The sequence below is a fragment of the Atractosteus spatula genome, chromosome 2, assembly GCF_055471065.1.
Source record: "Atractosteus spatula isolate fAtrSpa1 chromosome 2, fAtrSpa1.hap1, whole genome shotgun sequence".
NCBI lineage: Eukaryota > Metazoa > Chordata > Actinopteri > Semionotiformes > Lepisosteidae > Atractosteus > Atractosteus spatula.
In genome coordinates, this window is record NC_142707.1 from 65,787,046 (window position 1) to 65,815,000 (window position 27,955).

Here is a 27,955-nt window from a genome sequence, read left to right on the forward strand (position 1 = left end):
TAAACCCGTTCCTTTGGGGACACTTCTAACATCGCCCTCATCCTGCGTCTCCTATTAACTTCTCAAATAAAGAGGCCGGATCGGATTTACCGTACTAACTAGAAAGTCCAGTTCGACCGTCCGAGATGACACAAGAACATGACAAGTAAGTGATCTCACTCAGAAGGGGATGCGAAGTCCAGTCGAACCGGTGTGTTTTTTCAGCGACGAACGCTTCTGCCGTTTTATCAGGGCTGGATTACGGGGGGTGATAGTTACACTAATATGCCTTTTTTTTGTGCGAGCAGGTGGAAATGATAACGAAGGGTTTTTTTCTTCTTCTTCTCCTCGCTAATTTCTGTGCGCAAAGAGAGAGAGAAAGAGAGCATGGCCTTTTTTTTGTCTGCTTCTTCTTGCCCGACTTGTCAAAAACGCCGCACTGTTTCATCCAGGATTTCGTGTGATGGGAGTTTCGGATGAGTGTGAGCGCGGTGTCAGGGATACGTAATGCAGTTTCACCTGTCATGTTTGAACCTGTTATTTCTCGCAGGTGAATCTGCACCTGCTAGCCGAGTTGAAGCACGTTACGTGTTGAAGCTTTACACAAGATTGTTTTGGTGCTGTATCGCTCCTGAGTCCCGCATCTGCGGCTTTTGCTGACGATCAGCACTTATTAACTGCGGTTGCAACGATTTGAACAGTTAGCATTATTTCCCTATTTCGCGATTATCGCAGATCGCACGGCACTGTTTTGTAAACTCAAAAGGGGCTTTACTAACAGTGTTTTAAAAACTTGCTAATGTTTGTAACATTTTTTGTCCAGAATTGCCATGTATTTAAGTTTGCGGAACGCTGTAAAATGTTGAAAAGTTGGTTCTTGACGTCTGAACACCTGCTGACCACTATTGTGCGCGTTACATCTTCCGTGTGCCTACAAACGTATGAGTTAAGATACATAAATAGAACGGGCAAAATTTATTTATTTGAGCGATTTCTGTAAATTTAAAGGCTGGAGTGAAACAGTACACCTGCAAGGCGTTGGTCGCACTTTCTTTAAAACATCTTAGTCAGGAGAACAATGTACCTGCGGGCTTTCAATGACACCGATATCAGAAAAAAACAACTACCGATTGTTTTGGTTGGTTTTCTGCGCGGCGGTCTTGTTCGCTTTTACTCGATTAAAAACATTAGATTAAAGAAAAACGCGAGGTCTGTTCCCACTCTCTGGAGTTTCGCTTTGGAGCAGTGATGGTGAGAGGGTTGTGGGTTCAACAAGGATGCCTGTGTTCAAGCATGGGTACTCCCCGGGTCGTCCAGACATCGTTAGACTTGACTAGCTACGTAAAGGATTTTAAAAATCAAATTCCCCCCCTCTTCCTTGCCTATTCGTGAAATTACAACAGTGCTGTTGAAATTACAAGTGTTGTTTTTGATTCGGCTTTGTAAATTCGATAAAACAACATTTCTGTTTTAATCTTCGAACAAATGACAGCAGCAAACGCAAAGCCCATTTTAACGAGCTAGGAGTTGGAGGGTTTCTCCGGTTTGTGTAGGTTTGTGCGATGCAAGATGACTGACGAATGTCACATTCGTTTCAGACAGGTTAGTGTGTAGATTACTGCAGGTTCGTCGGGACTTTTACAATCCGATTTTTTTAATTCTAATGTTTAAGGTTCAATCTGTATTTACGTGACACTTTCTACTCAGAAGGCACACTCGATGGTCTCAATGAACTTGCTCTTCAATAGACTGGGTACCCGAGAATAAAACGTGAAGGGTTATTTTGGTTCGGATATATACATATATTCATTTTAAAGCGTTTGTTTTGATAAGCCGTTATTTCACAGTGGCCCAGTTTCGGGATTGTTTTTCGATGCATGAGCGCGTCTTTTCTTTCTCCTTGGTACTGGACGTCCACTTAAGGTTTATTGTCACTGAATAACGGAGATCTATCGGGTTGCAGATCCGCAGTGTTGTAAACTGTACCTTTGGAGAGCCCGTGTTAGCCTATAGCTCGTAATTAAATATATAGAGTTACTAATAACGTACTGACTTTCACAGCTAACTGAACTGTCGCGCTCGCTTGGTTAGCAACTGAAACGTCAACATAACCCCCCGCACAAATGCACTTACCTCAAGCCGTTTCACAGCCGAAGATGTAAATAAGACATTAAATTTCCTTAAATACGGCAAATCAGTTGATGTATCAGTTTACATCTCGAAAATATACAATATTACTGGTATTCCTGAATTATAAAATAAAAGAATTGTTGAAACAAGTTTAAACTAGAGAACTCTTGAAGTCTACATGATCTTATCGCGATTTCCCAAAAAAAATGCAAAAGTAATACAGAGTAAAAAAAAAGGACCTAACCGCACTTTTATGTTTAAAAAAATTTGCTTCCGCAGTTTATTTCTTTTGAAAATCGAGTTTGCGTATTATTAGATGACGATGAAATTTCGGGGGTAAACTAAAGGCTTTTTCAGTTGATTTTTAAAAATAGAATTCGCCTTAGCTAAAAGCGTCATTTAAATAAATAATTTCCATTATGTTACCATTTGAATTTCGGTCCTGCTAGCTTGTGCTAATCATAGTGGCGTTCTGCATGATTCAAAAGAAGAGCTTTTAACGCGGAAAATGAAGCCTTAGCACACTACAAATAACCATTGCCTATTAAATATTACGGAGCAGTGTTTTTTATTGGAGATTTTGTGACTTGTTACTCTGTAACTGTCATAATCAGCGCTGGCGAGCATCGATAATGCTCTCGTGTGAGAATGCTGTGTCATTTTATTCTTGCGTGCAAACTGTCAGTTTGCTAATAAAATTAAGGTTTGGTTACGATTGATGTCTTCCGAAATTGAACTGCCCGAGTCAATTCCAGGAACAGAAACAAAAACTGTAAAATTTCTCCAATGATCCAATGAAGTGAATATAAGGGATGTTTTTTTAAAGTGTGTTTTTTTTTACACACATTTGCCTATATTTTCATAAGCCAGATCAGTTCATGCTAGCACTTTGTCTCCATGCCAGGCCCCTTACACCTGTTGACAACAGCTAATAGGCTGAAGTGAACCTTAAGGCATCAGGGCAAACACTGCAGTAATGCCAGAAAATTGCTCTTTCTGTTTGCTTTATAATCCTCCTGTCATTGGCTGCATACCTCAGTATAATCCCTAGGTAATAAGCACCAGGACTGTGAGGAGTAAGAAGCCAGCCAGGTTTCACCTGCCAGTGGTTCTCAATAGGCACTGACCCTCCTCTGGAATTAATCTCGGTAGTGTTGTTTTTCACACCGGTCACCTGATAAAGAAAAGCGGAAAACAAAACAGCTCTTCGTACTGCTTTCTCCTCGGGGAAAACGGGGAATCTTTAAACATGACTGTCACCATACAAACAGGTCGGCATGAGACCTTTTTTTTTGTGCTCGGCATGAGAACGTTTATGTCATATTCGATGCAAATACTGATGGCCATACAGAACAAGAATGGCTTCGTCAGCATCCCAGAGCTTTCTGAGGCCAGCGCGATAATTAAACGGTTTGGTAGAGCGTCACAAGCATTTACTCCAGTCTCTGCCTGGGGGGGGGGTAGTTTTGTCAAATGACTTCCCCTTTTACTAAATTTCCAGCCGAATTTAGGATGAGTTAGTTATGTTCTGAATGCACCAATCGAATCCCAACTCGGCCACACTCCACTGATGAATCAGTTGTCATTGTAGCATTATAACAATTTTCCCCCAAAAACCATAGGTGTTTGGGGAAAAAACACAATAAAACAACGTTGTATCTATTAAGAATTATATTCTTAAATATGCAATTATTTCATAGATAGTATTAGAAGTCTGATATGATATAATTCTAGAATTCTATATACGATTTATTAAGAATCACTTATAGGCCTGTATGTATGGCAAATTAGAGTGTTATGGTTAAACATAAACAGAGAGAGCATGAACAGATATCATGTTCTGTTCATTAGGAGATTCTGGATGGACAGAAGTCTAATTTCCTTCAGATATTTGTCATGGGGTCGAATTAAAAGTTGTCAAGAAAATAATCCCTTTTCTGAATCTTTTTTGTTTACATAAAGATAAAATACCTGTCTAGCGCAATCAGAGATCTGTGTCCTGTAGTTAATAACTATAAAGTAGAAAATCCAATGTTAAAGCCAGTTCCTGAGTTGCAAAGAAGACATGTCCAGCTGTTGTGAACTGGCAACCCCCTGAATAAGACGAATTTTACACCCTTACACATTATGTGCGAAGGGTTGTCTGCTGTAGCACAAGATGCTCAGGTAAGGTGTGCACCTTACTGATAATGAGTTCATGAAGTCATGCAAGGGAGTCTGCTATGCATTCAGCATCTCTGTGCTTTTGTTCTTTGTGTGTCCGGACTGTGAGTAACTCTTTTAGTACACCCCTCACTGTACTGATTGTATTGTATGTATTGTACTATTATTATTATATCATTCGTCACACTGTGGCTGTGTTGTCTGTGTAAAGCTGCTGTTGCACTGCAATTTCCCTCACGGGATCAATAAAGTATCTATCTTCACACATATCAAGAAGCACATAAGTGAAAAGCAAATCAAACTGCCCCTCCAAGCACATACAGTATCGGGATTTCTTTTCCGTTCGTGGCCAAGCTTGAATAGGTCCAGTAGAGGGGGCAGCTGAAGATATCTAAGGCATTGTCGTCTTATATAAAAATAATCAAAGGAAAAAAAAAATCAAATGAAATTTGAGAGTGTTTCTTGTCTATTTCTTTGAACATTTAAGATAGCCATTTCTTCAGTAAAAAAGCCTTTTGGGTTTTTGGGTGTAGAGGGGGGGCGAAAACTCTTTTATCAAGCCTTAAATGTGCAGTTTAAAAGAACAATATGAGAAGAAATGGGGGGAGGACGGAAAAGAGCAATTCTGGTTCATTTTTAAATTCTAATAATGTCATTATAGACTTGGAGAATCCACTGCATTTCCTTGTAATAGAGCAGAACAGCTCTGAGAATCATTCTGCTAAAGAATGTAAAGACTGTCCCAGATCTTTGACTTTGTGTGTCTGCAGGTATGACTTGTTTCCCGAAAGAATGTCGTCGGTTGTAGGCTCGGTCAAGTGGGTGTAGAAAATAATTTGTTCTGTGACAGGTGTTATTACGCCCCTGCAATGCCTATTGCTGCATTGTAGTGGTTTACCGCTCTGCTTCGTCCCCAAGCGGGACAAGTTTAGCAAGAAAAGATGCCACACGGTCGATGAGGGTTGCCTCGCATGAAGTGTGCCCCAGGACAGATCTGACTGGAAGAGCAGGTATCACACCCACACGGATTGCACACCTCAGCCAGTGCAGTGATTTCTCACTCGGTCTGGCCCCTGCAGATCCTTTGAGATGCACTGAAGCGCCGTTCCCATTGTTCCAAAACAAGATACCGATCTGTGTTTGGTTTGGATCCCTCCACTTCCTGTTGTGCTCTCGGTGACAGGCCTGGCAGGTCGGTTGGGTTTCACAGGCACGGAAACGCAGGCTCCAGAACTCCAACCAGGGCCCGCAGTTCACGTGAGGCCTTCCCAGCATTGGCGGCGCCTTTTCTTTTGGGCCTGTGGGTGGCTGGTGCATTCAGAGCTTTCTCCAAATCAAATTCAGAACTTTAGGAACACAAAATGTGGAGACGACAGGAGGCTGTTCATCCTATCGGGCCTGTCTGTTAGTAAGCAGTTAATTGATTCCCATCAGCTGTTTCTTGAACAGATCCAGGACATCACCTTCAGCAACATAGCGGCACAGCTTGTTCCACACTCCCACAACTCTTTGCAGAAAGACGTGCCTCCTGTTCTTCATATTTTAGGGTCCTTAATGAAATACAGCCGTAGGCTGGCTCGTCCCGAACCATGCTTGGGTGTTTCCTGTCTCACCCCGGCTCTTTTGCCACCCACAGCAAGAGGGCGGTGCTGGTGCTGCAGAATGACCCTGCGTACAGCCAGCGGCGCCCCTTCACCAGCGAGGACGAGGCCTGGAAGTCCTTCCTGGAGAACCCCCTGACTGCCGCCACCAAGGCTATGATGAGCATCAACGGGGACGAGGACAGCGCGGCAGCTCTCGGGCTGCTCTACGACTACTACAAGGTACCCGGGTATCCCAGCCTGAGTATACAGGAATTTTAGGTCTGGAAAACAAGTCGGAAAAGAAATGACCAGAAACACAACAGATGTGTTCTGTGGTGTCCAGAGCTGAACACGGCTTCCTGTTTTTATAAAGAAGTTCAATCAATCAATCAAGGTTTATTTATCAATGCACGAACAGTACAGCATACAGCGGTGTTGTGGGCAATGAAATGCTTTATCCGCGAGCTCGTTAAGAGGGATAGGGGAGTAGAAGGACAGGAATTTATAGGGATTAGATTAACGAAAAGAAAACAAATTAGGATACAATAAATTACACAATTGGCTGCGTCAGCATGCACAGGCTGCCAAGGGACAGGTAAAGGTTTATTCCAGGCTGAAAGGAAAAGATGCTTTTCCGTTTAGCATGGGATATACCTTTACCTGGACCAGTTTTTATATCTGGAACGGCTGAACATTTGCTCTTTAGGCCTTTTCAGATGTGATCCTGCAGGATCATACGGGAATTCCTGCAGATGTAAGATGGCAGGTATCTTCAATGTTTTTTTAGACTCAGCTGAGAACAGACTCTCATGTGCAGTGATGCCCTGGAGGCCTGTTTGTACGACAGGGCATTTACTGGAGCAAGCTGGGTGAATGACCACAACAGCAGAATCCCGGCTGGGAGTTTATCCCACAGCCAGTGTCCAGAGCTGGAAGTATGTGCTCTGTGATGCCCCCTCAGTGTTTTGTAAACTGTTGCACGCTGAACGTTTAGGCGTGCAAATTGACTGGTGCATGCAGGAGAAGGTGGAGTGGATGAGCCGAAATTCAGGACAGTTTTGTAACTGGGTTTTTGACATGCTTCCTAGGTGCCTCGAGAAAAGAGAACGATTTCACCAGCGAAGCAAGATGTCATTGCAGCCGACATTGATCCCAACAAAAGGTACGGTCCTATAGCTGTTTCTACCCATGCATCCCATTAAAGCGCATTTAGTATAGCTGTACTTTTTGTGATTTCACTAAGGGGAATATTTGCTTAAAACTGATATACTGGATATTTCCCTCATTGTGGCTCTGAATAGACTGTACACTGTGTCACACAGGTGTACATATACAGCACAATGTGAACGCAGAAAAATGTCACATTATGCAAACCGAGACTTGTTGAATTGTGAGGTAGGAGTGTTTCTCTGTACCTTGTTTGAACAGAGCAGCAGCAGCCAGACAAAGTAAAGAAATCATGTTTACTTCTTGTGTGTCAGTATTGTACAAAGTCATCAGTGGTTTGTCTCACCTGATTGCTGTAGAAAAAGTAATGTATGAAAGTGGACTCTCCTGGGCAAACTCTGCCACTGATGAGTGGCTCCTCTTTTTCTGGGAATCGGAGAGGCCTGTGGCTTGCAGGGCTGTGAGGGAGATTTTGTGAACACGGACAGGTCTTGTTCTCCTCCTAGGAACCCGATGGCTCCCTTGCAAGAGCCCGTGATGCCAATGGCCGAGAACAGGGTGCAGGTCCTCAAGACAGTGCCCTTCAACATTGTTCTCCCTGGAAACCAGCTGGGCCAAGACAAAAGAGGCCAGTTCTCCACACCGGATACCACAGTGACCGTGTCCATCGCCACCGTCCCCAACTACCCCGTGAAGACCGAGGTGCCCTCCCACGGTTTCTCGGTGGGCCTCCCACAGGCCAACCACTGCGCCGAGCCGGACAGCCGCATAGTGGTCTTCGACCGGCAGCTCAACCCGGACCAGTTCAGCCCCAACACCCAGTCCCGGACCCCAGACTCCACTTTCACCGAGACCTTCAAGGATAACCCCCAAGAGGTAACAGTGTGGCCGCCCTCGGTCACCCCCGCCACGACTCCGGGCTCCGTTTCAGGGTCTGAGCCGCGACAGCAGACACGCCTAAGTGTGTTGTTGTCTCTACACCCTTTCCTTGAGCGTCTGCGCTCTTCTCCACCGCTCCACTGTGTTGTAGTGTAAGGCTCGTGTCACACGCAGAAATGGGTGCCACATGTACGTCCTCTGCTTTTGTATCGCAGATTACTAGAAAACATTCCAGTAATTCCTATCCAGTGATTCTCAACTAAAGAAATAGTTTTTTGCTTTCTCATACCTACAGTAGTGTGTGGGAAGGCAGCAAAAAATGGGGCCTGCCCTTTTGCTTCACATAAAGCATTTCGGTGTCATATTTATTTCTAAATCCTACGTTTACATGTTCAGAATTTGCCCTTTCCATGCTGCTAGATTTCCAGTCCCGGTGAGAATCCCGGAGCTGCCAGATCCATTCAATTACATTTTTATTTAATTAAAAAAAAATGCAAACATGCAGGACAATTGCAGGGATAACCTGGATTCACTCGCTCCCTCTTTTTACAGTGAGACAAAAACCAGCTGCCTGATGAATGCAATAAAGTATGACGCCGGTCTTTTATTATGGCCCAGAGGGTATTGTCCAAAGACATAACACATGAAAGCCGTCTCCAGAGAGTAGGAATGCTTTCCCTTCTGTTCTCTGAGCTTTCCTTGTTTCCCAGGATCCCATCCACTTGTTTCTTCAGCTGAAAGAAACCAGAGTTATCGACAGTTTGTCCCGTATGACCACCGCCCCCTTCTTGAATCGGATTTCACCCAACGGGCTGTGGGAGTATGGAATGTGGGAGACCCCGTGCGTTGGGAATGTTTGTTTACATCCGGCCTTTCCCCTTTTGTCTGCTGCAGGTGTTTGCTTTCCCAGGGGACCTGCAGCTAAGGATGGCGTCCATTGCTCCAGAGGACTACGCGTTTGATGCGGTTTCGGGGTAAGCCTCCGGTTCCCCGGGCCTCGATCCGCTCGCTGCCGTGCAGGAGCTGGGGGAGGGGAGGGCAGATCACATGAATGACACCGGGAAACAGAAAAGGTCTTTTCCCCGCTCAGCCAGGACAAGGCTCCGCCTGGGATGTCTCCCGCCACTGCCTGGGCTGCGGGGAAAACACAGCCGCGTCTCCTTCAGGACGGCCTTTCCTCTCCCCACCTCAGAGTTTCGAACCCGCGGCCAGAGATCCTTGAAAGCGCACTCGTCCGGCTTCAGTCGGGCCTGCGCGGCGATATGCGCCGCTGAGGTGCCCGTCGGCTGCTCTAGAGAGGAGGAGGAGAACGTTGTGTTTTTTTCCCCCTTGAAATCACCAGAACACAACCCTACAGCTACGACGTCACTTTCTCTTCTGACAGGAATAATTTCGAGTACACCCTGGAGGCTTCGAAGTCTCTCCGCCAGAAGCCCGGGGACGGCACCATGACCTACCTGAACAAGGGCCAGTTCTACCCCGTTACGCTGAGAGAGATCGGAAATGGCAAAGTGCTGCACCACCCCATCAGCAAAGTGCGGGTCAGTACTACCTGAGCGCCCCGCGACACCGCGGTCGCCGCGGAGACCAATGCTGCCGCTTTCCAAATGGCAGCAGCGCCGACGCTTAACACTTACCCACCGGCTTATCTTACCCCCTGATTTGAAGAGTACGGATTGCCCCCTGTGTGATTATTTCCGCAGAACAGTCAGTCACGTATTCCAAGCTGTAGTAACCTCACATCAGTAAGCGACAAGCGTTCGTGGGGGGCGGGGGTCGGGGTTCAGGGGCCGGCTCAGCTCGCCGTGCGCTCCGTCTCTGATGCAGTGCTCTTCCCTTGCCTCCCAGAGCGTGGTGATGGTCGTCTTCGGGGAGGAGAAGTGCAGGGACGATCAGCTCAAGCACTGGAAGTACTGGCACTCCCGGCAGCACACGGCAAAACAGCGCTGCATCGACATCGGTAAGGGGTTCGAACCCGCAGTCCCGACTGTTCCTGCGGCACTACGCCACCCCTGCTTTTTCAAACAAACCACCCTCTCTCCAGCGACTTTGTCCCCGTACGGGTGGCCCAGAAGCTGCAGGCCTGGGGACCTGTTACTTAGCGGACAGGAGTAGGCCCAACATGCACAGTTTGTACAACCAACAAAATGGTTGGCGTGTGTTATGATGGGTTGAGGTGAAAGACATAGCGACTGCAGTACAGTTACCATGGAGAGGAGGCCATTAAACCCATCTTGCCTGATTGGTACTTGGTATTTAATTGAATCTCGGATCACATCCTCTTGTTTCCTCTGCTTGAAGTATCAGCAGGGCCAGGTAGTTTGTTGATAACAATCCTTCAGGTAAAAGGGAAGTTACCCATAGGGCTGTGGGAGTATGGCATGGGTTCCTGGGTTTATTTATGAATCAATGTTTAGAACAGAGAACAAGAAATGTTCAAAGACAAGAGTGTCGGAGATCCCGAAGAGGCTTGGCAGTCAGGTAGTTGGGTCTCCAGCTCTGAGTTTCTTCCAAATGTGACTGGGTTGAAATCTGAGATTCACTTAGCAATTAAATTGCCGAGTATGATAGTTTAAATGGCTTTCTGTCATTTACAAAATCATCTCAACAATGACATTTCACTGTCATATCAATGTTTCAGTTTCATTTCCGTTTTTCTGTTTCCTCCTATAAAATTCCACCTTATAGCTTGCCCAGCAGAAAGTCTGGACAAATTCGGGGTTAGATCAGTTGATCAGGATCAACAGAAGCATCTGAGCTAATTCTCATGTCTCTGACCTTGACTTTGCAGCCGATTACAAAGAAAGCTTCAACACCATCAGCAACATTGAGGAGATCGCATACAACGCTATATCCTTCACCTGGGACATCAATGACGAAGCAAAGGTGAGAGAATGGGCTGGCTGAGCCCTGCTGTGCTGTGAGACCCCATGGCATCTGTGCAGCTCTTGTGCTGAAGACAAATCGCTGCTCGTCTTTGAGTAAACTTCAAGAGCGAAAGAAACTAAGTCTTCTTACCACCAATTTCAAACAAACCAATTTCAAAGCATTTCGTCTATGGATGCCACTTTTATATTTCATGCATTGTAAGGGAGTTGTTAGAGGCACAACACTACATTTTCTTTCAGTTATGTGCCACAAAACGTCTAACAGCCTCAACAGGAAACTGGGCAGTCCTCTGATCAAGCCGTTCCCCTGATGCTTTGCTTAGTCACTCACTTGGAAAACTCAACAGATCGATGTCCCTGTAGGACATTTCTGTTTAGGAATGTAGCTGGGAATGACCGAATGGTCTGTAAATCAGTAGTCACAGGATGTACTGTAACTGTGCAAAGGCAGCGAGCTTATGAAAAGCTGATTTTAGATATAGATATACTCTATTTTTAGCGTTTCCTTGGCGATTGAGCTATGTTCGGAGTAGCAGGAGCAGGACGTTTGTGTGAGTGAAGGATTGTTGCATCCGAGTTCCTCTTATAGGCTGGATGAAAAATCCCCAAAAAGCATTGTATTTGTCGAACAAAGGCCACAGTCATGCGAGGAAACCAGTGATTCTAGCGCCTTTGGCTGGTTGTCAGGAGCCGCCATTTCTAAGTGAGAGATGAGGAAGTTTAAAGAAGGGGATTTTCACATTTCTGAAAAATACACATTGTTTAAAAAAGTGCCTGCTCTCCCGGCTGTAGGGCACACAACAGTTAGCCAGAATAGCATGCTAGTTTGCGTTTTGAAGGAAAGACGACTGAAATCGGATCCTGTGTAGAAATGCAGTTTTAAAAGCCCAGGACAGTCACGCATCTTGGCAAATCGCACCCCAGCCAGTTCGGAGCAGCCCCTCTGCTCTGTCGCTGCTGCGCGTCTCACTCTGGTGCCAAGGCGGTGGCTCCGAGGCCTTCTGGCTGTGTCACCCTATTGTTCATTTCAGATGCATGAAAAATGGCCTTTGGGCGAGATGTGCTTAATTCCAACAAGAATGAGGAAACGTGGGGGAAAAAAACAAGATTTGACAGTAGACAATGGAATCCAGTCTGACAGGCACGTAAGGCGTTTTGCAAGTCTAGATGGTGCCTTGTGATAGTAGCAAGCCAGATACTACCCCCCCCCGACCAGCTGTCAGTCAATATAGATGATTTCAGTGGTGGTTTCGCTATCAGTCAAATGTCCAGCATATACACTGGCTCCTTCAGAAGGGCCATTACTACCTGCTTTCCCGGAGAGCACTGCAACCTCCAGCCTTCCCGTTCCCAGCAGCACCCAGACGCGTTCTCCCGTCTGTGGAGCTCGACATGAGACCTGACCGTGAGCACACCAGTGAGAAACGCTCACCACGAAATGCCGAGCTCCGTGTTTGCTTCTCCAGTAGTTTCTCGGGACACTTCCTGAATGTTGTGGAGGCTGGCGGCTCCCTCGGCAGGGGCGTTTCTTTTGCAACAGCGCCATCTAGTGTTTCCAGCCGGGCGAAGCGTTTACAAGGCGCTCCAAAAAAAAGGCCAGTAGTAGTAGAATAGCGTCGTTTGATTTGAAACATGTTGACGTGTTTTAATATAGAAGTTTAATATATCTGATTTTCCAGGAAAATAGATTTGATTTGCCATTTCGGGAAATTCCAGTCTTGGAGGGCCAGTGAGCCTGCAGGTTTTCTAAGTCTCTTTAAAACAGCCACACCAGGTGACTCTCTTCATTTAGAGAACAGACTAATTAAACACATCAATACACTGAAGTTTTCTCGAGCAGTGATTCTCAATACTGTCCCCGGGGAGACCTTGTGTCTTCTGGTTTTTTACTCCAGCAGAGATCTTACTCACAGGCCAATCGATTTCAATTTTCTGTCTGAGGCTCTTAGCTCTAAAAAAGCGGAATTAGGTTTGTAATGGGTATCATCACCCTCTAATAATCACCCAGTTCCAGCACGTCCCTCGTTCAGGTGTGCGGGCTGAAATGTGAGTGCAGAAAACCACCTAAGCAAGCAAGCAGGTCCATTATAGGCACCGATCAGCACCAGTTATTAAAGGTGCCCACTTGGTATAAAAACACCAGAGACCAAGTCCCTCATGACCCGGATTGAGAATCACTGCTCAGAGGTTTGTAAAAAGTATTCACAGGCGTGCAGTGCAGTAGAGTTCCCATTACCGGTGGACATATTCAGTTAAATGGCATAAAATCAGATGGAGACACGGCTCAGCTTCGTTCTGAAGAGGCTTTCCTGTGTTCTGCTGTGAGGTTTGGACCATCGTAGCATCTCAAGGCTGTGGTTTTAGGCAGCCATTTCTAGTGGTACCTCTCACTGTGATCCAAAAATCCTGGAGAACTGATGTAGTCTACAGCAAAGGAAAATAAGGGCTTTTATCTTCTTATACTAGGAGCCCTCATCTAACCTGTTGGATCCATCATGACAGCACAGGGCTGTTCGGAGTGTGGACCCACACACTTGCTACGATGTCTGTCTGCAAATTGAAATGCTCCTTCAGTGCAGCTTTTAGACGGAGCAGGTGGAATAACTCTCTTGTTGCCTGCTTCCTCAGATCTTCATCTCCGTGAACTGCCTCAGCACAGACTTCTCCTCCCAGAAGGGAGTGAAGGGGCTGCCCCTCAACCTGCAGATCGACACCTATAGCTACAACAACCGCAGCAACAAGCCCATCCACCGCGCCTACTGCCAGATCAAGGTCTTCTGTGACAAGGGCGCCGAGCGCAAGATCCGCGACGAGGAGAGGAAACAGTCCCGCAGGAAAGGGAAGTGCCAGGACCTGGCCTCCAACATCCCTGGCTGTGAGTACTACAAGACCGGCGCAGAGCAGTACAAACCGGCACAGACCGGCGCAGAGCAGTACAAACCGGCACAGACCAGTACAAACCGGCGCAGAGCAGCACCTCGTGTCAAGCGCTTCTGGGCCCAGGCATCCCAGCCTTTCCATGCAGAGCAGTACAGAGCAGTACAGAGCAGTACAGACCAGTACAGACCAGTACAGACCGGCACAAACTGGCGCAGACCAGTACAAACCAGCGCAGAGCAGCACCTTGTGTCAAGATGTGCTGCTGGGCCCAGGCATCCCAGCCTTTCCATGCAGACCAGTACAGACCAGTACAGACCAGTTCAGACTTGTACCTTGTGTCAAGAAGGAAAGATATTCTACTTTTTAGAAAAAGATTTTGAGATTTTCTAGTTTTCATGTAACTTGCTCATCCCTCAGTTAAACACCCCCCCCAGAGCAGTGACTACTGAGTGACAGTTGAGCCTCCGACTGATCCTAACAGATTGACAGTATTTTTCAAAGCTGATGTTGTATGGGACACACAGCACTGCCTCCTACAGAGCTGCTTTTTGACACAAGTGGTTTGCTTGGCACATACCCCCAAGAACCTACATTAGCCTGTAAATATCCTCACTACACAGGGCACCTACTGGGGACATGATGTTTAAAGTCTTTAACTGTAAACCCACACCTGGACCACCAAGACCTTGTAGGTAAGGTAAGGAGGAATCTGAAGGCCTACATAAAAAAACACATCAGAGAAGTTAAAATCTAAGCAATTCCAAACGTGCTCTTGATTAGGTGTGAGATGCAGAAAGCCCTCAGACTGCTCTGCTGCTCTGTGCTGATGGGCGGTGTGGAGGGTGTACAGTGTGTCAGAACCGCCTGATTGTGTGTTGGAGCTGAGTGGCATCTTTGGTTTCCTTTCTCTCTCCAGTCACCGATGTCAAAGTGCCAGTGTTGCCTAAACGCACCGACATCACAACGTTCAAGGCACTGGTCGAATACGAGACTCAGCCTGTCCTCTTCATTCCTGACATCCACTTTGCCAACCTCCAGCGTCATGTGAGTACCCCTCTCTCCGCCGCGCCTCTTGTAACCCTGCTGTGCCGACGCTGCGATTTGCAAGTGATTGCATTCTTTTGCTCTGTTGAGAAGCAGTGATTCGTATCCTTGCAGTGCTTTACTCCCACTGCCCAAGCACCACAACACCAAGACAGTGTAACTAAAATATCAATAAGAGGCTTAACTGCTATAAACAAGCTCTCTGTTGTGTCCTGGCTATGTCCAGAACTAATAGTCTATCTAGCCCATTGCAGAAAGGTCTTCGGCATACATTCTGAATAGTTCACATCATGTTCCTTTTCTTAATTGTTTGCAAACTTGACTCCACATGAGCTCTTCAAGTCCGTGTAGCAAGATATAGGTAACAGACTATGGTCTGAAGCACTCACGCCCATATAGAATGGCTTTTCCTTGTGCAGGAATTGAAATGTACAGCAAGCTTCAAGAGTTTTAAAGATACTTGATCAAGCCGTAGATGTTCTGATGAAAGCTTTGGAAGAACTCGGACTTGGAATAATAGGGATAGTGCGTTGCTCCATCTGGAGCATGGGCGGCAGTTCTAGTGATTTATGAAACAAGAGTGTTGGGCAGAGGGACGCGCGAGAGCTGAACTGAAGCACACGGCATCATGGGACACATCTTTTGACCTGAGACCTCTGTTGAGTAAGAGTACATTTATACAGACCATGGACACCGTCAGGCAGTACATTACCAGCTTATGCAAGCTGACTCTCATAAAGGACTTGTTAAAAATGTGGACACAGGGAGGCCATAGATTTCCAGGTCTTTGCAAAAGAATGTGTATTTTTAGTGTCTTTGCTTGTGTGATACTTTCCTTGGGCTTTTCTAACTTCATTTCCTTTATACATTGAAAGTACCTTACGTGTTGATTTTCATCTGAGACTGAGGCAGTGGGAAAATCTCAGTCTTCAGGTTTTTCCAGGAGAAATAAAACTAGCTATCAAGGGTGTAGTTATTCTGAGATCACACAGCATTCGGAACCAAGATGTTAACTGTGAATTAAGGTTTTCAGAAATCACGTGGGATTTTTCTCGTTAAATAACTGCACTGCTGAGTTGAGCGCCAGACTTCGCTCATCTACACAAAAGCTGTAAAACCAAATGTCTGTTATATACTTATAAAAAGAGTTTAATAGCCGTTGTTACCAGGCTTATTAAAATCTGTTGGATAAGCACCTCCACGTGTCTCCGTGGTAGGTCTTTTTTTCCACTCATTTCATACCTTCTACACACTCACAAACACAAAATAGCCGACGTCACATTGTAACCCTCACTTCTTGCCGCTCTGGTAGAGGTAAAAAAGGTGAGTGACATAGCAGATGGAATATATTTGAAATTCGGTTTTTGGCGTTATTCTGGAAGCTGATCTGAGGTTAGGCTGGGGCACAGCAGGACAATGAGGCGTATTGGCAGAGTTTTGACAAGATGGCCAGTGTAATGCAGCACAAAACTATGCGAGTCAAAGCAGAACACGCTCTTGGGAACAGATGCTGTGGCCTTCATCTTTTCACACAAGTAAATGGATGTTCCTATGGGCCTATTTGTAAAGACACCGTCAGCGTGGTTTGCAACTGAAATATTGGAAGGAACTGTGGCAAAGTCACACAGTCCGCTCATGATGGGCGCTTGACAAAGAACAAAAAGATGCAGCGCAAGTCCTCAGATGGTGGGATTCAAGTGACACTCGCACAAGCAGTTTTCAGCCGCAGTACACTAGAATTCCGGTGCTGCTTTGTTGTGAAAGAGACTCTGAATTCCAGTTAGTAAAAATGTTTTGTTTAATACGAATTAAGAGTTTCAGATCCTGATGAACTGAACAATAGGATAGTTCATCAATAGGATAGTTTAACTAACTAACATAGTTTGTTAAACATAAATACTAAGGTCTTTTTATTTGAATGTATTTTTGAACCTTCTTCAAGACTGTAATTACAATTCTCCTCCTTTCTCTTCTCTTTGCAGCCATTTTCTGCCGAGGATGGGGATGAAGGGTAAGGATAAACTATTGTATTTCTTCATTTACAGTATGTCTGCAGGAGTGGCTGAAGTACTGGAGTTGGGGTGGGAATGGGGGTACAGAGTGAGATGATGATATAGGAGGGTTATAACTGCTCAGCTGGATCTTATTAGACAATAAAATATATTCAAAGTCTCCAGTGTACGTACTGTTTCAGCACAATTTGTTAAGTGGCAATATGTGCCATCTGCATATGACAATATGTGACAACAGTGCTTTATACCAAATAGGATGGAGCTCACCTGAAGTATGACAAAATGCGGCAACACGCATTTTCGGTTACAAGGACATTTGTCTACATTATTACTAGACAGAACAGCCCAGCAGCCAGCCTGGTATAAAATAAAACCACATATGAGCTCATTGTGGTCGGCCGTTGTTTGGCGAGCTAACTGTGCAGTGACTGTACTCACTTCACAGCACTTCAGGATCAGCGAAGACTCCGGCACAGAGAACTCGTTTAGATTGTGTATTTAAGCTGCACTGCGTGGGCTTTTTGTCAGAGGAGTGCAGCGAGAACGGTAGCCTGCTGCTTGGTGGTCTGTGTTGGTTTTAATTGTGGGAGACACAGTGGCCTCCCAGCTCCAGAGTCACAGCTGCTCTGTAAGGCTCAGGCCGCTGGGAGGAATTTGCCTTCTTTCCTTGAGTGTGTGTGTGGGATTTCTCCAGGTGCTCTGGTTTCCTGCAGGTCCCAGAGGCACGCCGACTAGGTTTAGTAGAGCATGAATTACCGTCACTTTTTTTTTCGGGGCTCTGTGATTAAGCCGCTGTGATTGACGAAGTCCTTTAAATTATGAATTGATTCTACAAAGTCATTAAGACCCTCATGGGCTGCAACAGAGCCTGTGGCCACCTGATCAGCGCTCATGCCAGGCCTGGCCCAGGTGACTGTGTGCCTGGAGCCAACAGGACACAAGGCATGTTTGTTTTCAGTGGGCGAGAGAGACCTTTAGACCGACTGGTTATTTTATTGACACATTCGTGTCCAGACTCTGGAGATAACCTTCCTTTTCTTTGAGAGAGCACCCGGACAGCCCCTCTGAGAGACATGTGCCCCATTCCCTTTTAAAGGGGCCGGGTCCATCGCTCTCTTTAGTTCCTGAATGACGTCATTTCTGCACAGTTGGGGCTTCGTTTAGAAAGTTCTTTAGGGGTCGGACTCCAGTCCCAACTGCTTGTGAAAAGACCATTCTATTCTACAGGGCTGCCCTGTTTTTATTCAGCAGAGCCTCGGGACTTCAGGCAGTGCAGGATGCAAGGATACATCTCAAGTGGTAGTAGCAATGACAGGAATCTTGGTGTTATGCGAAGGGAGATAAGAGATTTTCTCCATCTGGACGATCTGTGCTGTTCTTCTTCCTGTTCTTGAGGAAACCGTGCCCAGCGATGTCCTGCTACTGACATCTCGCAGCTGGGATCTCCAGCGCTGGCTCTGGTCAAACGCAGTCTAGCAGGACCTAACGGGACATTTAAATCATCAACTTCTAAAGTCCTGGCAGATTTTTTCCATGAACATTTATACTGTTGATCATGTGTCCAAAAAACCCTCAGGTCTCCAAGAACCAGAGCCCCTTCAGTTGATCACATTATGTCCTTAATAATTTACGCATGTTCCTAATCTTGACAAAAATACAGGTGGTTTTCAGTGGCCTATAAGGCTTAACTGGACTGTTAATCGCCTGGAGCAGAGCTGGAGACCCCAGTCATGAATCCGTGGTTTCGTGAGCTCTTCACGTGTCAAGTGAATACTTGCTATAGATCTGGAGCCGGGCTCTCAGTGATTGTGGACTGGGGGGGCTGCAGACCACTAACTCACACTGCTGCTGACCCGAGCGCTTTGTGTCCCTTTCTAGAGCTGGCATGAAGAGGTTACCTTACTCCTCAGAAGATGAATTTGGCACACCACCCAGCAAACTGGCCAGGATAGATGAACCCAAAAAAGGTACAGTTTTCATTTCTCCAAATCCATAACTTTTACTAATCACTTTTTATCTTTTATTTTTAGCATTTTCAAAGTGAAAGCCTTTGGTACGGAAAGGATTCTTTGAGTGTTTTTTTGCTTTTATTCGTGTAACGAAAGATGAGTTTCCCTCTTTGCACAACAGCTGTAAGAGAAGGTTTCACAGGCCGCAGGCAGCTGCGGGTGACGGATGTCTCATGCTTGGACATGCATGTGGAGTAAAGCTGCAAGGCGAAATCCTTCTTTGCTTCTTTCCTCCTTCACCAGTTTACACAGTTTACACAAACCACTTTGAGCGGGGAGCCCTAACGGCTGCTCCTTCGCTGCTTTGCCATTTGTCCTTCCGGTAAGGTGGTGATCACGCTGCCCCCGGCTGTGAAAGAGCGTGGCTGTTTGTTGTCGCGGTCGGCTGGCCCTGGCGGGGTTTTTAATCACAGCCCCGTTTCCTGCGCTGAGGTCAGTGCACACTCTTCAGCTGCCTGGCTCTTTTCAGCCTGTGCTGGCGAAAGTACATGACCGTGCATTCATTGACTTCAGGAGATAAGATAAGATCGCTTTATTGGCCCTATGCAATTTCTTGCATTAGGAACTTGTCTTTTCGCAGACCCCAGCTTGCTCTCCATGAGACACACAGACAGGGAGAGAAGCTGGGGGTCAGAGTGCAGGGTCAGCCATTTATACAGCGGCCCTAGAGCAGTTGGAGTTAAGGGCCTTGCTCAGGGGCCCAATGGAATAGGATTCCTCTGCCGGCTGTGGGATTTGAACCGGCAACCTGTCACGACCGCTACTCCTCCTCTTAAGGGCACTCCAGCCCTTCCTTGTTCTGCCCCATTACCTGCACCTGTTTCTCATTTCCCTTCCCCCTTAAAAGCCAGACGCAGACGTCACCCGAGGTTCCTCATTGAATTCCGCTTCGTGAGAACCCGGGGTCCTGCTGCGTCTGGCTCCGTTATGGTTTTAACCTTCTGTTCCTGATTCCCCCCCCACCGGTCCCGACCCGGCTCCTGGTTTTTAATTCCTTCGGATGGATCGTCTGGCATTGGACTACTCTTCTGTTTTGGCTTCCCCGTTTTGGATTTTGTCGTTGACTGTTCGCCCCGGACTCACTTCCCCCGGACACCTGTTCACCTTGGACACGCCCTCCCCGTCTCCATACCCTTCTCCTGCATGATTTTCTCCCTACTGTGTCCTCACCAACCGGCTCGTGTCGTCTGCGTAGGGCCCGGAAAGAACTGTCCGTGACACAACCCTCCAGCCACAGGCGCAGACCCTCAGCCACAGAGCCACCGCTCTGCCCTAAGAAAACTGGAGTCTGCTTCGTGCGCCTGAAATTCCCCGCAAATTCTTTGTCACTTTGTTTTGCCTTTTTACTGCCATCCAGTTCTTGTTTATCTCGTGCTGGTTATGACTTGGCACAAACTGAGAGACTTTTTCCCCAGTCTGAACCGGAGACACCGCAACGAATGAAGGGCGAAATGAAGAATAAATTAATCTCTCTGCTTCAACGCAGTGTGGTCAGTGTTCTGAATGGAAGTAGTATCGTTATTGCTCTTGAGCTGCCTCAATGTAGAAGTTTGCTGCGCTGCGTGCTCGTGTCTCTGGCCTGTAAAGACATAGCCTCGTCTGCTGCTAACTTATTATGAAAGGCACAAAAATAAAACAAGCTGTTTGACTTGCCTCCCCTTGACCGAGCACCCTGGTGTTTATTTAGGTGATGTGTCTAGCCCGGAGCAGAAACAGTTGACTTTTTCCTGATATGACCATGTTATATCAACACAGAAAAACAGCCACATCAGCAGTTTCTCCTCGTGTATCATACAATTTCTTCCAGTGACAGTGTTTTGTGTGTGTTTGTGTGTTTTGCAGAAAATGCTTCATTTAAACTTACCCACTTGCGAAAAAGTACCTGTGAAGGGAATCCTGGTGCACTTTTAAAAACTTTCTTTCTTGAAAACCTCCACCAGAGATCACTGGACTGTTTCTTTCCCCTTTCTATCTGTTCAAGTGTCACAGAGGACACCAGTATCCTTCCTCCACAGGATCCCACTGTCGGTGTTATATTTCTCACTTTGTTAGACCTCCACACAGAGGTATGACTGCCCAGGCCTGGGGAGAATTGTTTGAAGGTTTGGTTCCTCTATTTCAATAATACCTTTTTTTTATCCCCCCTGCAGTGCTGCTGTATGTGCGGAGGGAAGCTGAGGAGGTTTTTGATGCTCTGATGCTCAAGACTCCTTCTCTGAATGGACTCATGGAAGCAGTGAGTATCCGTCGCTTCAGCAACTTAGCATCAGGAATCATGGGAGAGCTCTGGGTCCCAGGCGTTTTGTGTAAAGGAATTACATAATTAACTGGTTTAGGGACAGAAAACATCTCAAGATGCATGCAACAGAATTAAAAACTAAATATTTTGTTCACTGGAAATCCTGTATGGAGCCTGTTTAGGCATTTATGACCAAGCTGGACAGCATGGAGAGCTCAGATCTGAGGCCTGTGTGTATTAAGCTCTCTCCTCTCTGCCCATCCATGCACTTCTGTGGGATAGGGCCAGCATGGTGCCTGGGGGCATCAGACTGGGTCAGGGTAACAATGACGGGTGAATGTCCTGACCGTGTGGAAGAGGAAACACCAGCCAAGTGGGAGGAAAATACTACTGATTCAGCGAATAGCAGTTAAGGTGTTACAAACGTTTGTTTCCAAGACGGGAGTGATATTCGATCACATCTTAAAAAAAAAAACCAAACAGCTCCAGGAATTTGAAAAGGGAGTTCCCTCCCATTTCTCAGCTGGCTGATACCCCTGAACAGGCGCCAGTCCTTCATCTCTCAGAGTGGCCCTGGGCCATCGCTGTCATTTTCACTCAGCATCAGACCCTTGAGATCGGTACACATCAGAAGTCAGGGAGCAAGAGGAAAGTACCTGAAGGAGCATGTTAATGAAGATAAGCTGCTCCAAATATGGGATCCTAGTAACGCCCCTTTATCGCCCAGGCTGCAGTCGGCCCAATGTGGAATGTCTGTTCTGATCCCACCAGTGGAACACAGCCCCTCACCCAAATGATACAGTGCTCACCAAGAGCACCGGGACAGCAGAGACCAAACTTATTTTTTTGCTTTACTGTCAAGTGATTCATCTTGTGCGTTGGTGAGATGGATGTGCATTACAAGTACAATATAGTGCACACTTTATTCTGTGTAATTCCGTGCGTGCATTTGTTCATGTTAGAACAAAAACATGCTCGTTCAGCCCAGTGATTCCAAGCAACCGTGAGTATTGGGACACATTCACTTCAAAGTGTGAATTCAGGTGTTTGTTTGCATAGCCCTTGGAGGCAATAACTGCATGGAGTCAGTTGAGCTCACCAAACTCTGTGTAATCATGTAAGATTGATTGCCAAGTCTTTGGTGCTAACTCTTCAAATTCTTGTCCTTAGAGTGCTCACACCTCGATTTTTTTCTCCAGGATGTACAGTGCATGCCCAGCTGGATTTAAATTTGGTGATTGACATGGACGGTCTAAGGTTTTCCATTTTTTTGTGATAAACCGTCTGGTTGCACACGGGCCGTATGATTCGTGTCGTTGTCTTGCTGTACGGTGAAGCACCAGTAAGAGCAGGAGCATTTTGTTGTACATGAGTGGACCATGTAGAACTCTAAACTCCAGAAAACATTCTCGGTGTAATCATTAGTTAGGCCAGGAGATCCAGTCCTAGAGGCAACTACAGTAAACTACAGTAATGACATTACCTCCACCACACTTCAATCTTCCCACTGTCATGGAGGTTCTGTGTTGGTCTTACCTGTCCATAAAACTTTGTTCCAGAACTCTCCTGGCTGATGTTGGCCTGCAAAGCAAACTATAATCTGTCTCGTCTGTTCTTCCTGACGATGGGTTTTATATCTTGCCTTGCAGACCTTGTAATTCTGCTCTCATCTTTACAAACTGTGGATTCTGACAGAATCAAAACTGACACACACACACATTTACACGATTGACAAATCATGTTGGTCTTCATGCGGTTGGTGTTACACAACTCCTCTTGTTTTGGATTTAAATATCAACATGTAAGTGTTAAATTAAGTGGACTTGAATAAGTGGGAGGTGTATTTAAATTATGTTGTCATTGTCTAAGCCTGGACAAGGGGGTGGAGCCTTGTGTTTAAATAAGTCTACAGTATGTCCTGTCCTGATTGGTGTGGGAAAGTTGTTGATGTAGTTGTTGTAGGAGTTGGAGTTTCAAAGGATTGGAGGTTTGGAAGGAGACAAAGCTTAATCTTTTCACCATTTTGAGTCACATTGTGGAGTTTTTTTTCCAAACACCACCATCACGGTGGTTTGCAACTAAAATATTGAAAGCAGCTGTGGCAAAACAAGCAGATTAGGAAGATTAGATTAGTGATCCTCTTCACCCCTTCCTTGTGCTTGCTGTGACTTCACTGACAGTTATTTTAGGATTTTCCCTGACAGCCGTGATAATTTCGTCTGTCATCAGCTGCATTTTCCTTGGCTGATTGGTGATTATACCTGCGTCATTTTTCCTTCTTCAGTGAAACCCTGATGGTTTATTTTGTCATGCCTAATTTCTGTGCTGTGGTTCTGATTGAGATTCTCTTTGCAGTCAAAGTACCTGCTTTTCTTTCACAGAAAGGTCTGTGTTTTTTTTTTATTTTGACTTTTGACTCTGGACTGCAAACACTGACCTTAAAAGTAAATCCATTTAAAAAAAACGAGTTGTAATTCTTTTATGAGCCTAATTAGCCAACAACATACACCAGGCCAGCAATTCAAATTCAATAGTTTTGACAAAAAAAATATATTTTAATTGTCTCAAGAGCATAAAACTGAATTGAGAAAACCAAATCTTATTTTCTGTGAGAATTGGTTATTATTATTATTATTATTATTATTAGAGTCCATACTAAAGTATCGGTTTTGAATGCAATGTTTTAATACTTTGGAGAGCAAGATCAGATGGCTTCAGGTTTTAGTTGGCAAACAGCTGTATGTGGACCATGGGATGTGACTCAGTGAAAAGTGTTCATTCATTCCCTTGGTTCTCTGAAAGGGTTTCTCTGTACTGCACTATAGAAGTTTTATTTAATGCTGGTAAGAGGGCATTTTCTCTTCATTGAGTGTTAAGAATTTCTAAGACATTTGCTCTGCTGAAATATAAATTTGTTCTTCTTAACCATTTTAATAGGAAAAGCCCGTCTACCCCATTAGATAATATGTAATTGATCTGAGGGTCTTCTGCAGCCATTAGTAGGAAAAGGCCAGGGTAGGAGTTTCAACAATATTAATGTGTAGCTTGTTCCACACTCCCACAGCACTTTGTGTAAAGATGTATCTAGTCTGGAAGGGAAATAGTGATGATGACTGCTAATACTTGCTGTATTGTTTTAAGATTTCAGATAAATATGATTTGCCAGCTGAAAAAGTGGGGAAAATCTACAAGAAGTGCAAAAAAGGGTGAGTTTTTCTTTTCTAATTGTAAACAAGAAAGTGTCTCATTTTTTTTTTCTCAAAACCCAGCATGACACCTCCCAGGAAAGCTTTGTTCCTAAGAATTCAGGTCCTTTATTTGTAATATAATGTTGTACTTTCAGGTCATTAATTTGTAATGTGATGTTAAACCCAAGGCAAGACATAATTTGAGATGTGTGTAGTCTTCTGTGCCTTAACTTCAGCCTGATACTTAATTTTCACCACAGCTCGACCCCCTGTGGTATATACTGTAGCAGCAAGGAGCTCTAGTTAAGTATGTAACTACTGCAAACTAACATGAAACGTATGTTTGATTCCCTCTAGGATCCTGGTTAATATGGATGACAATATTATAAAGCATTACTCCAACGAAGACACCTTCCAGATTCAGATTGATGAAATTGGGGGAATGTATAAGCTCACGCTAACAGAAATATGAGCCGGGTCAGTGATTCTGAACGGGACCTTTTATGAAGAACTGCACAGCAGCAACACATTGAAAGGAAGTGACTTGTCAGATCCCGGGAGCTGTCAGCTGCAGCAGTGTGCCCAGTGGATACGGGTTTACAAATGTCTGTTTTTTTATGCGCGTACTGGAACCATATTTGTATCTGTATACTCACACTTTATTCTGTCTCTCGAAGGACACTGCTGTTACCTAACAGGCAGAAAACGGGCATTTCCTTTTTTTGTGAAGGAATCTTCTTTCTTTTTTGTCTCGTAGTTACTGGCGGTGTCGCACTAGCGTGAAGACAGCTACTGTTCGTTCCTTGTCATGCTGGATTGATTCTGTTCACAAAGAGCTGTCTGTATGTGCGAGAGGGCAGCTAGCAGATAAGACCCTGCATGGCAGGAAAGGCAAACATCCAAATCAATGATAGGCAAAACTGTTTGCAGGTAGCCGAGTTTCATCACCGTTTCATTACTACACAACATTACAATACAACGTCCAATATGATTTGTTCTGTAAAGATTTCCAAATCGTCCACTAAAATACAAATGTTTCTGATGGTAAGGTAACCTAGACTCAGTTAACATAACCCCCCCTTCTTGTGAGCTTTAGTATTCATCAGTATTTAAAAGCATATACTATTTGCCTAGAGGTTTTCTTGAAGGGGCCAATTTTTATCTGGGATAGAGGCAAGGTACTCAGTAAAGGACAGAAGATGCATGTATTGAAATTCATTGAAAGTACGAACAAGCATTCCTCTCCGTAACAATATCGCAAGTACACCTTTTTTATTTAAAAGTATTAACTCCAAAGTTCCAAGCCAAGTGGATCTCAGGCTGGAGATTAATGTAATGTAAAGGTATACATTCATTAGTATTCATTCATTTATTGGAGATTAGTCAAGGTGACAGGTTTTTCTTCTTCATTACGCTATTGTCACTGATGGATGTCTGCAAACACTGAACCGATGACTCAGATATCCAGGTTTATATGTATAGTAAGTGCAATAAATATTATATATAATATATACAAATTATTTTTATTGTTTTTAAATTGTATCTCTTTCTAAGGAATGGGTTAAGCCCAATGAATTTTACAGATATTTACAAGCCAGCCAAGTCTTGTATTTTGGATAGTGTGGGCCTAAACTTAGGTTACACCTGTTGTGTAAGAAGTACTTATCAGTTATATGTATATATTTGTTAGGAATTTAAAAACCGGGAATGGGTTTTGTTACATGGTTTTTACTCTTATTAGTAGTATTATTACTATTGTTGTTATTTTTGTCTATGATTTTTTTTATTTACACATGTAAATGTTTATAACACGGGAGCATTTTTTATCTAGGGAATATTTCTCTTTTTACTTTTTTTTTTAAGTGTATGTATTAGTTCTTCTGCTTTGTCAAATAAACGAGGTGCGATAGCACCGGGGGCTGCCGTCTGGTCGTTCTTGCGAGCTCCAGCGGGGAGAAGGAAGAACTTTTTTTTTGTTTATATTAAGAAGCAAAGACACGGCTCTCTCAACACAAACGAGGACAAGTCCTGCTCGGAAGTGGACAGCTTTTAAAAAGGAAGGAGAGAAACTCTTCAGACTTCGTTTCTACCTCTTCCACACCCGCCTCCGTCCCTGTGGGGGGACTGATGATGTCATGAGTCGTGTCAAGGGAGCCGAGCACAAGACACTCTCTCGGAAAAGTCCGGAGCACAGAGAACAGCAGGAGTCCCGGCCTGTTAGATCAGTTAAACGATTACTGTCTCTCCGCGGGTGGGGTGTCTTGGCACACGGCCAGTTTCAAAACACACAGCTGTCACTGCAGCGGTGAGCGAAAGAGGCGCTCATTCATAACGCAACCGAAGCAGAAGCCCATAAAGCCGGTTTGGGGTATGGGCTGCGCTTGCACGGCGCCCTCGTTTCGAGAAACGCCCTGGCATTTTTAATGACCACAGACTGTCAAGAGCTTGGGTTTACATCTCATCCGAGAGACAAAGCCTTTTTACAGTATAGTGTCCCCATCGCTATACTGTGGCATTAGGACACACATAGACTGCAGGGTGAGCACCCCCTACTGGTCCCACTAACACCTCTTCCAGCAGCAACCTTAGTTTTTCCCAGATCTCCCATCCAGCTATTGACCAGGCTCACACCGGCTGAGCTCCAGTGGGCTGCCAGTTGTGAGTTGCAGGGTGATATGGCTGCTTGCACCAGTACAGAATGGCACTGGTACACTCTGCCCACTAGCGAGAGGGGCAGCACCCGTGTTTCTTGTTTGCAGAACTTCATGGTCAGAAGGAGAGCTGGAAAGGTAACATTGCTACACTCTTGTGCCTTCACACCCAAAGCGGTTACCCTGTCTGCCAGCTGGGGTTACACGCTTGTGGTCAGAGTCACAGTCACCTGCTGCACGGGGGAGTCACATGAACATCCCCCCCCAAAATAAATCGAACTGTTATTGATGTGTCTGTACCTGTGCTAAGGAATTGGCAGCATTGTGCTAGTTCTTTTCCAGTGGACCGAAGTAGACAAGGTGTGATTAAATTTCCAAACTGACGTTTTAGCATACCACAAAAGATTGTCTGTGCTGAGAGATGCTGTCGTGTTACTGTCTGCTTTTTTTTTAATAACTGCAGAATTTCTGGCGAGAACATGTAAATATTCACCCAGCACTTTTTTTTCTTTTTTCCCGAGCTCAAGTAACGCTGGCAGTGTTGCGCAGCTCTAGGCAGGGGGGAGAAACTGCACTTGTACTCTGCCTGCTGGCTGGAGGAGGAGACGGTTAGTAACTCAGGCCTTGCCTGAAGAGAGCCGCTGGACGATGACAACCTCTTCCTGTTCCCTGGGCTCCGGCAGCTCTTTCACTTTGTTCTTAATTGCCTTGCTGTCTTCAAACTGAAAACAAAGGAAAACATCTATCCACTTTCTAACTATTTTATCCAGCGTAGTGTCACGATCCCTCCTCCTAAGGGTGCTCCGGCTCTTTCACATTTTGCTGATTCCGTGCACCTGCCCCCAGTCCTGCCCCTCCTTATTTAAGCCGGGCGCTCTCGCTACTCCCGGCTCTGCATTGGAAGACGGACGCCCGGAGGCCCGCCTACCATCGGCGTCCTGACCCTGCCAAATCCGGCGCTCGTCATCCTGTTTTCCTTTCCCTGTACCGGATCCCGTTCCGGTTTTTAACTCTGTCTTGTCTTCATCTTGGATGGATCAACCGGATTTGGACCTTGGACTTCGCCCCGGATTTCCCCCTGGACTGCCTTGGACTTGTTTGCCACGCCCCCCTGTTCGTCAGCCTGCTCTGACCGTTTCCACT

General features: G+C 45.4%; 1 protein-coding gene across 2 annotated transcripts; it reads left to right on the plus strand.

Moving 5' to 3' along the window:
- Nucleotides 1-26,073, plus strand: grhl1 (grainyhead-like transcription factor 1). 2 transcript variants are annotated; one of them, XM_088927906.1, is made up of 15 exons: nt 1-145; nt 5,909-6,095; nt 6,944-7,017; nt 7,529-7,898; nt 8,796-8,875; nt 9,286-9,442; nt 9,750-9,861; nt 10,693-10,787; nt 13,418-13,664; nt 14,586-14,713; nt 16,696-16,724; nt 18,604-18,692; nt 20,885-20,970; nt 24,115-24,179; nt 24,519-26,073. In XM_088927906.1, the coding sequence occupies exons 1-15, from the start codon at nt 126-128 to the stop codon at nt 24,631-24,633; spliced, it is 1,854 nt and encodes a 617-aa protein (XP_088784032.1). In that variant the 5' UTR covers nt 1-125; the 3' UTR covers nt 24,634-26,073. The 2 variants fall into 2 exon arrangements, with proteins under 2 accessions (XP_088784032.1, XP_088784039.1); XM_088927913.1 differs by having other exon boundaries at nt 123-190.
- The last annotated feature ends 1,882 nt before the right edge of the window (nt 26,074-27,955 follow it).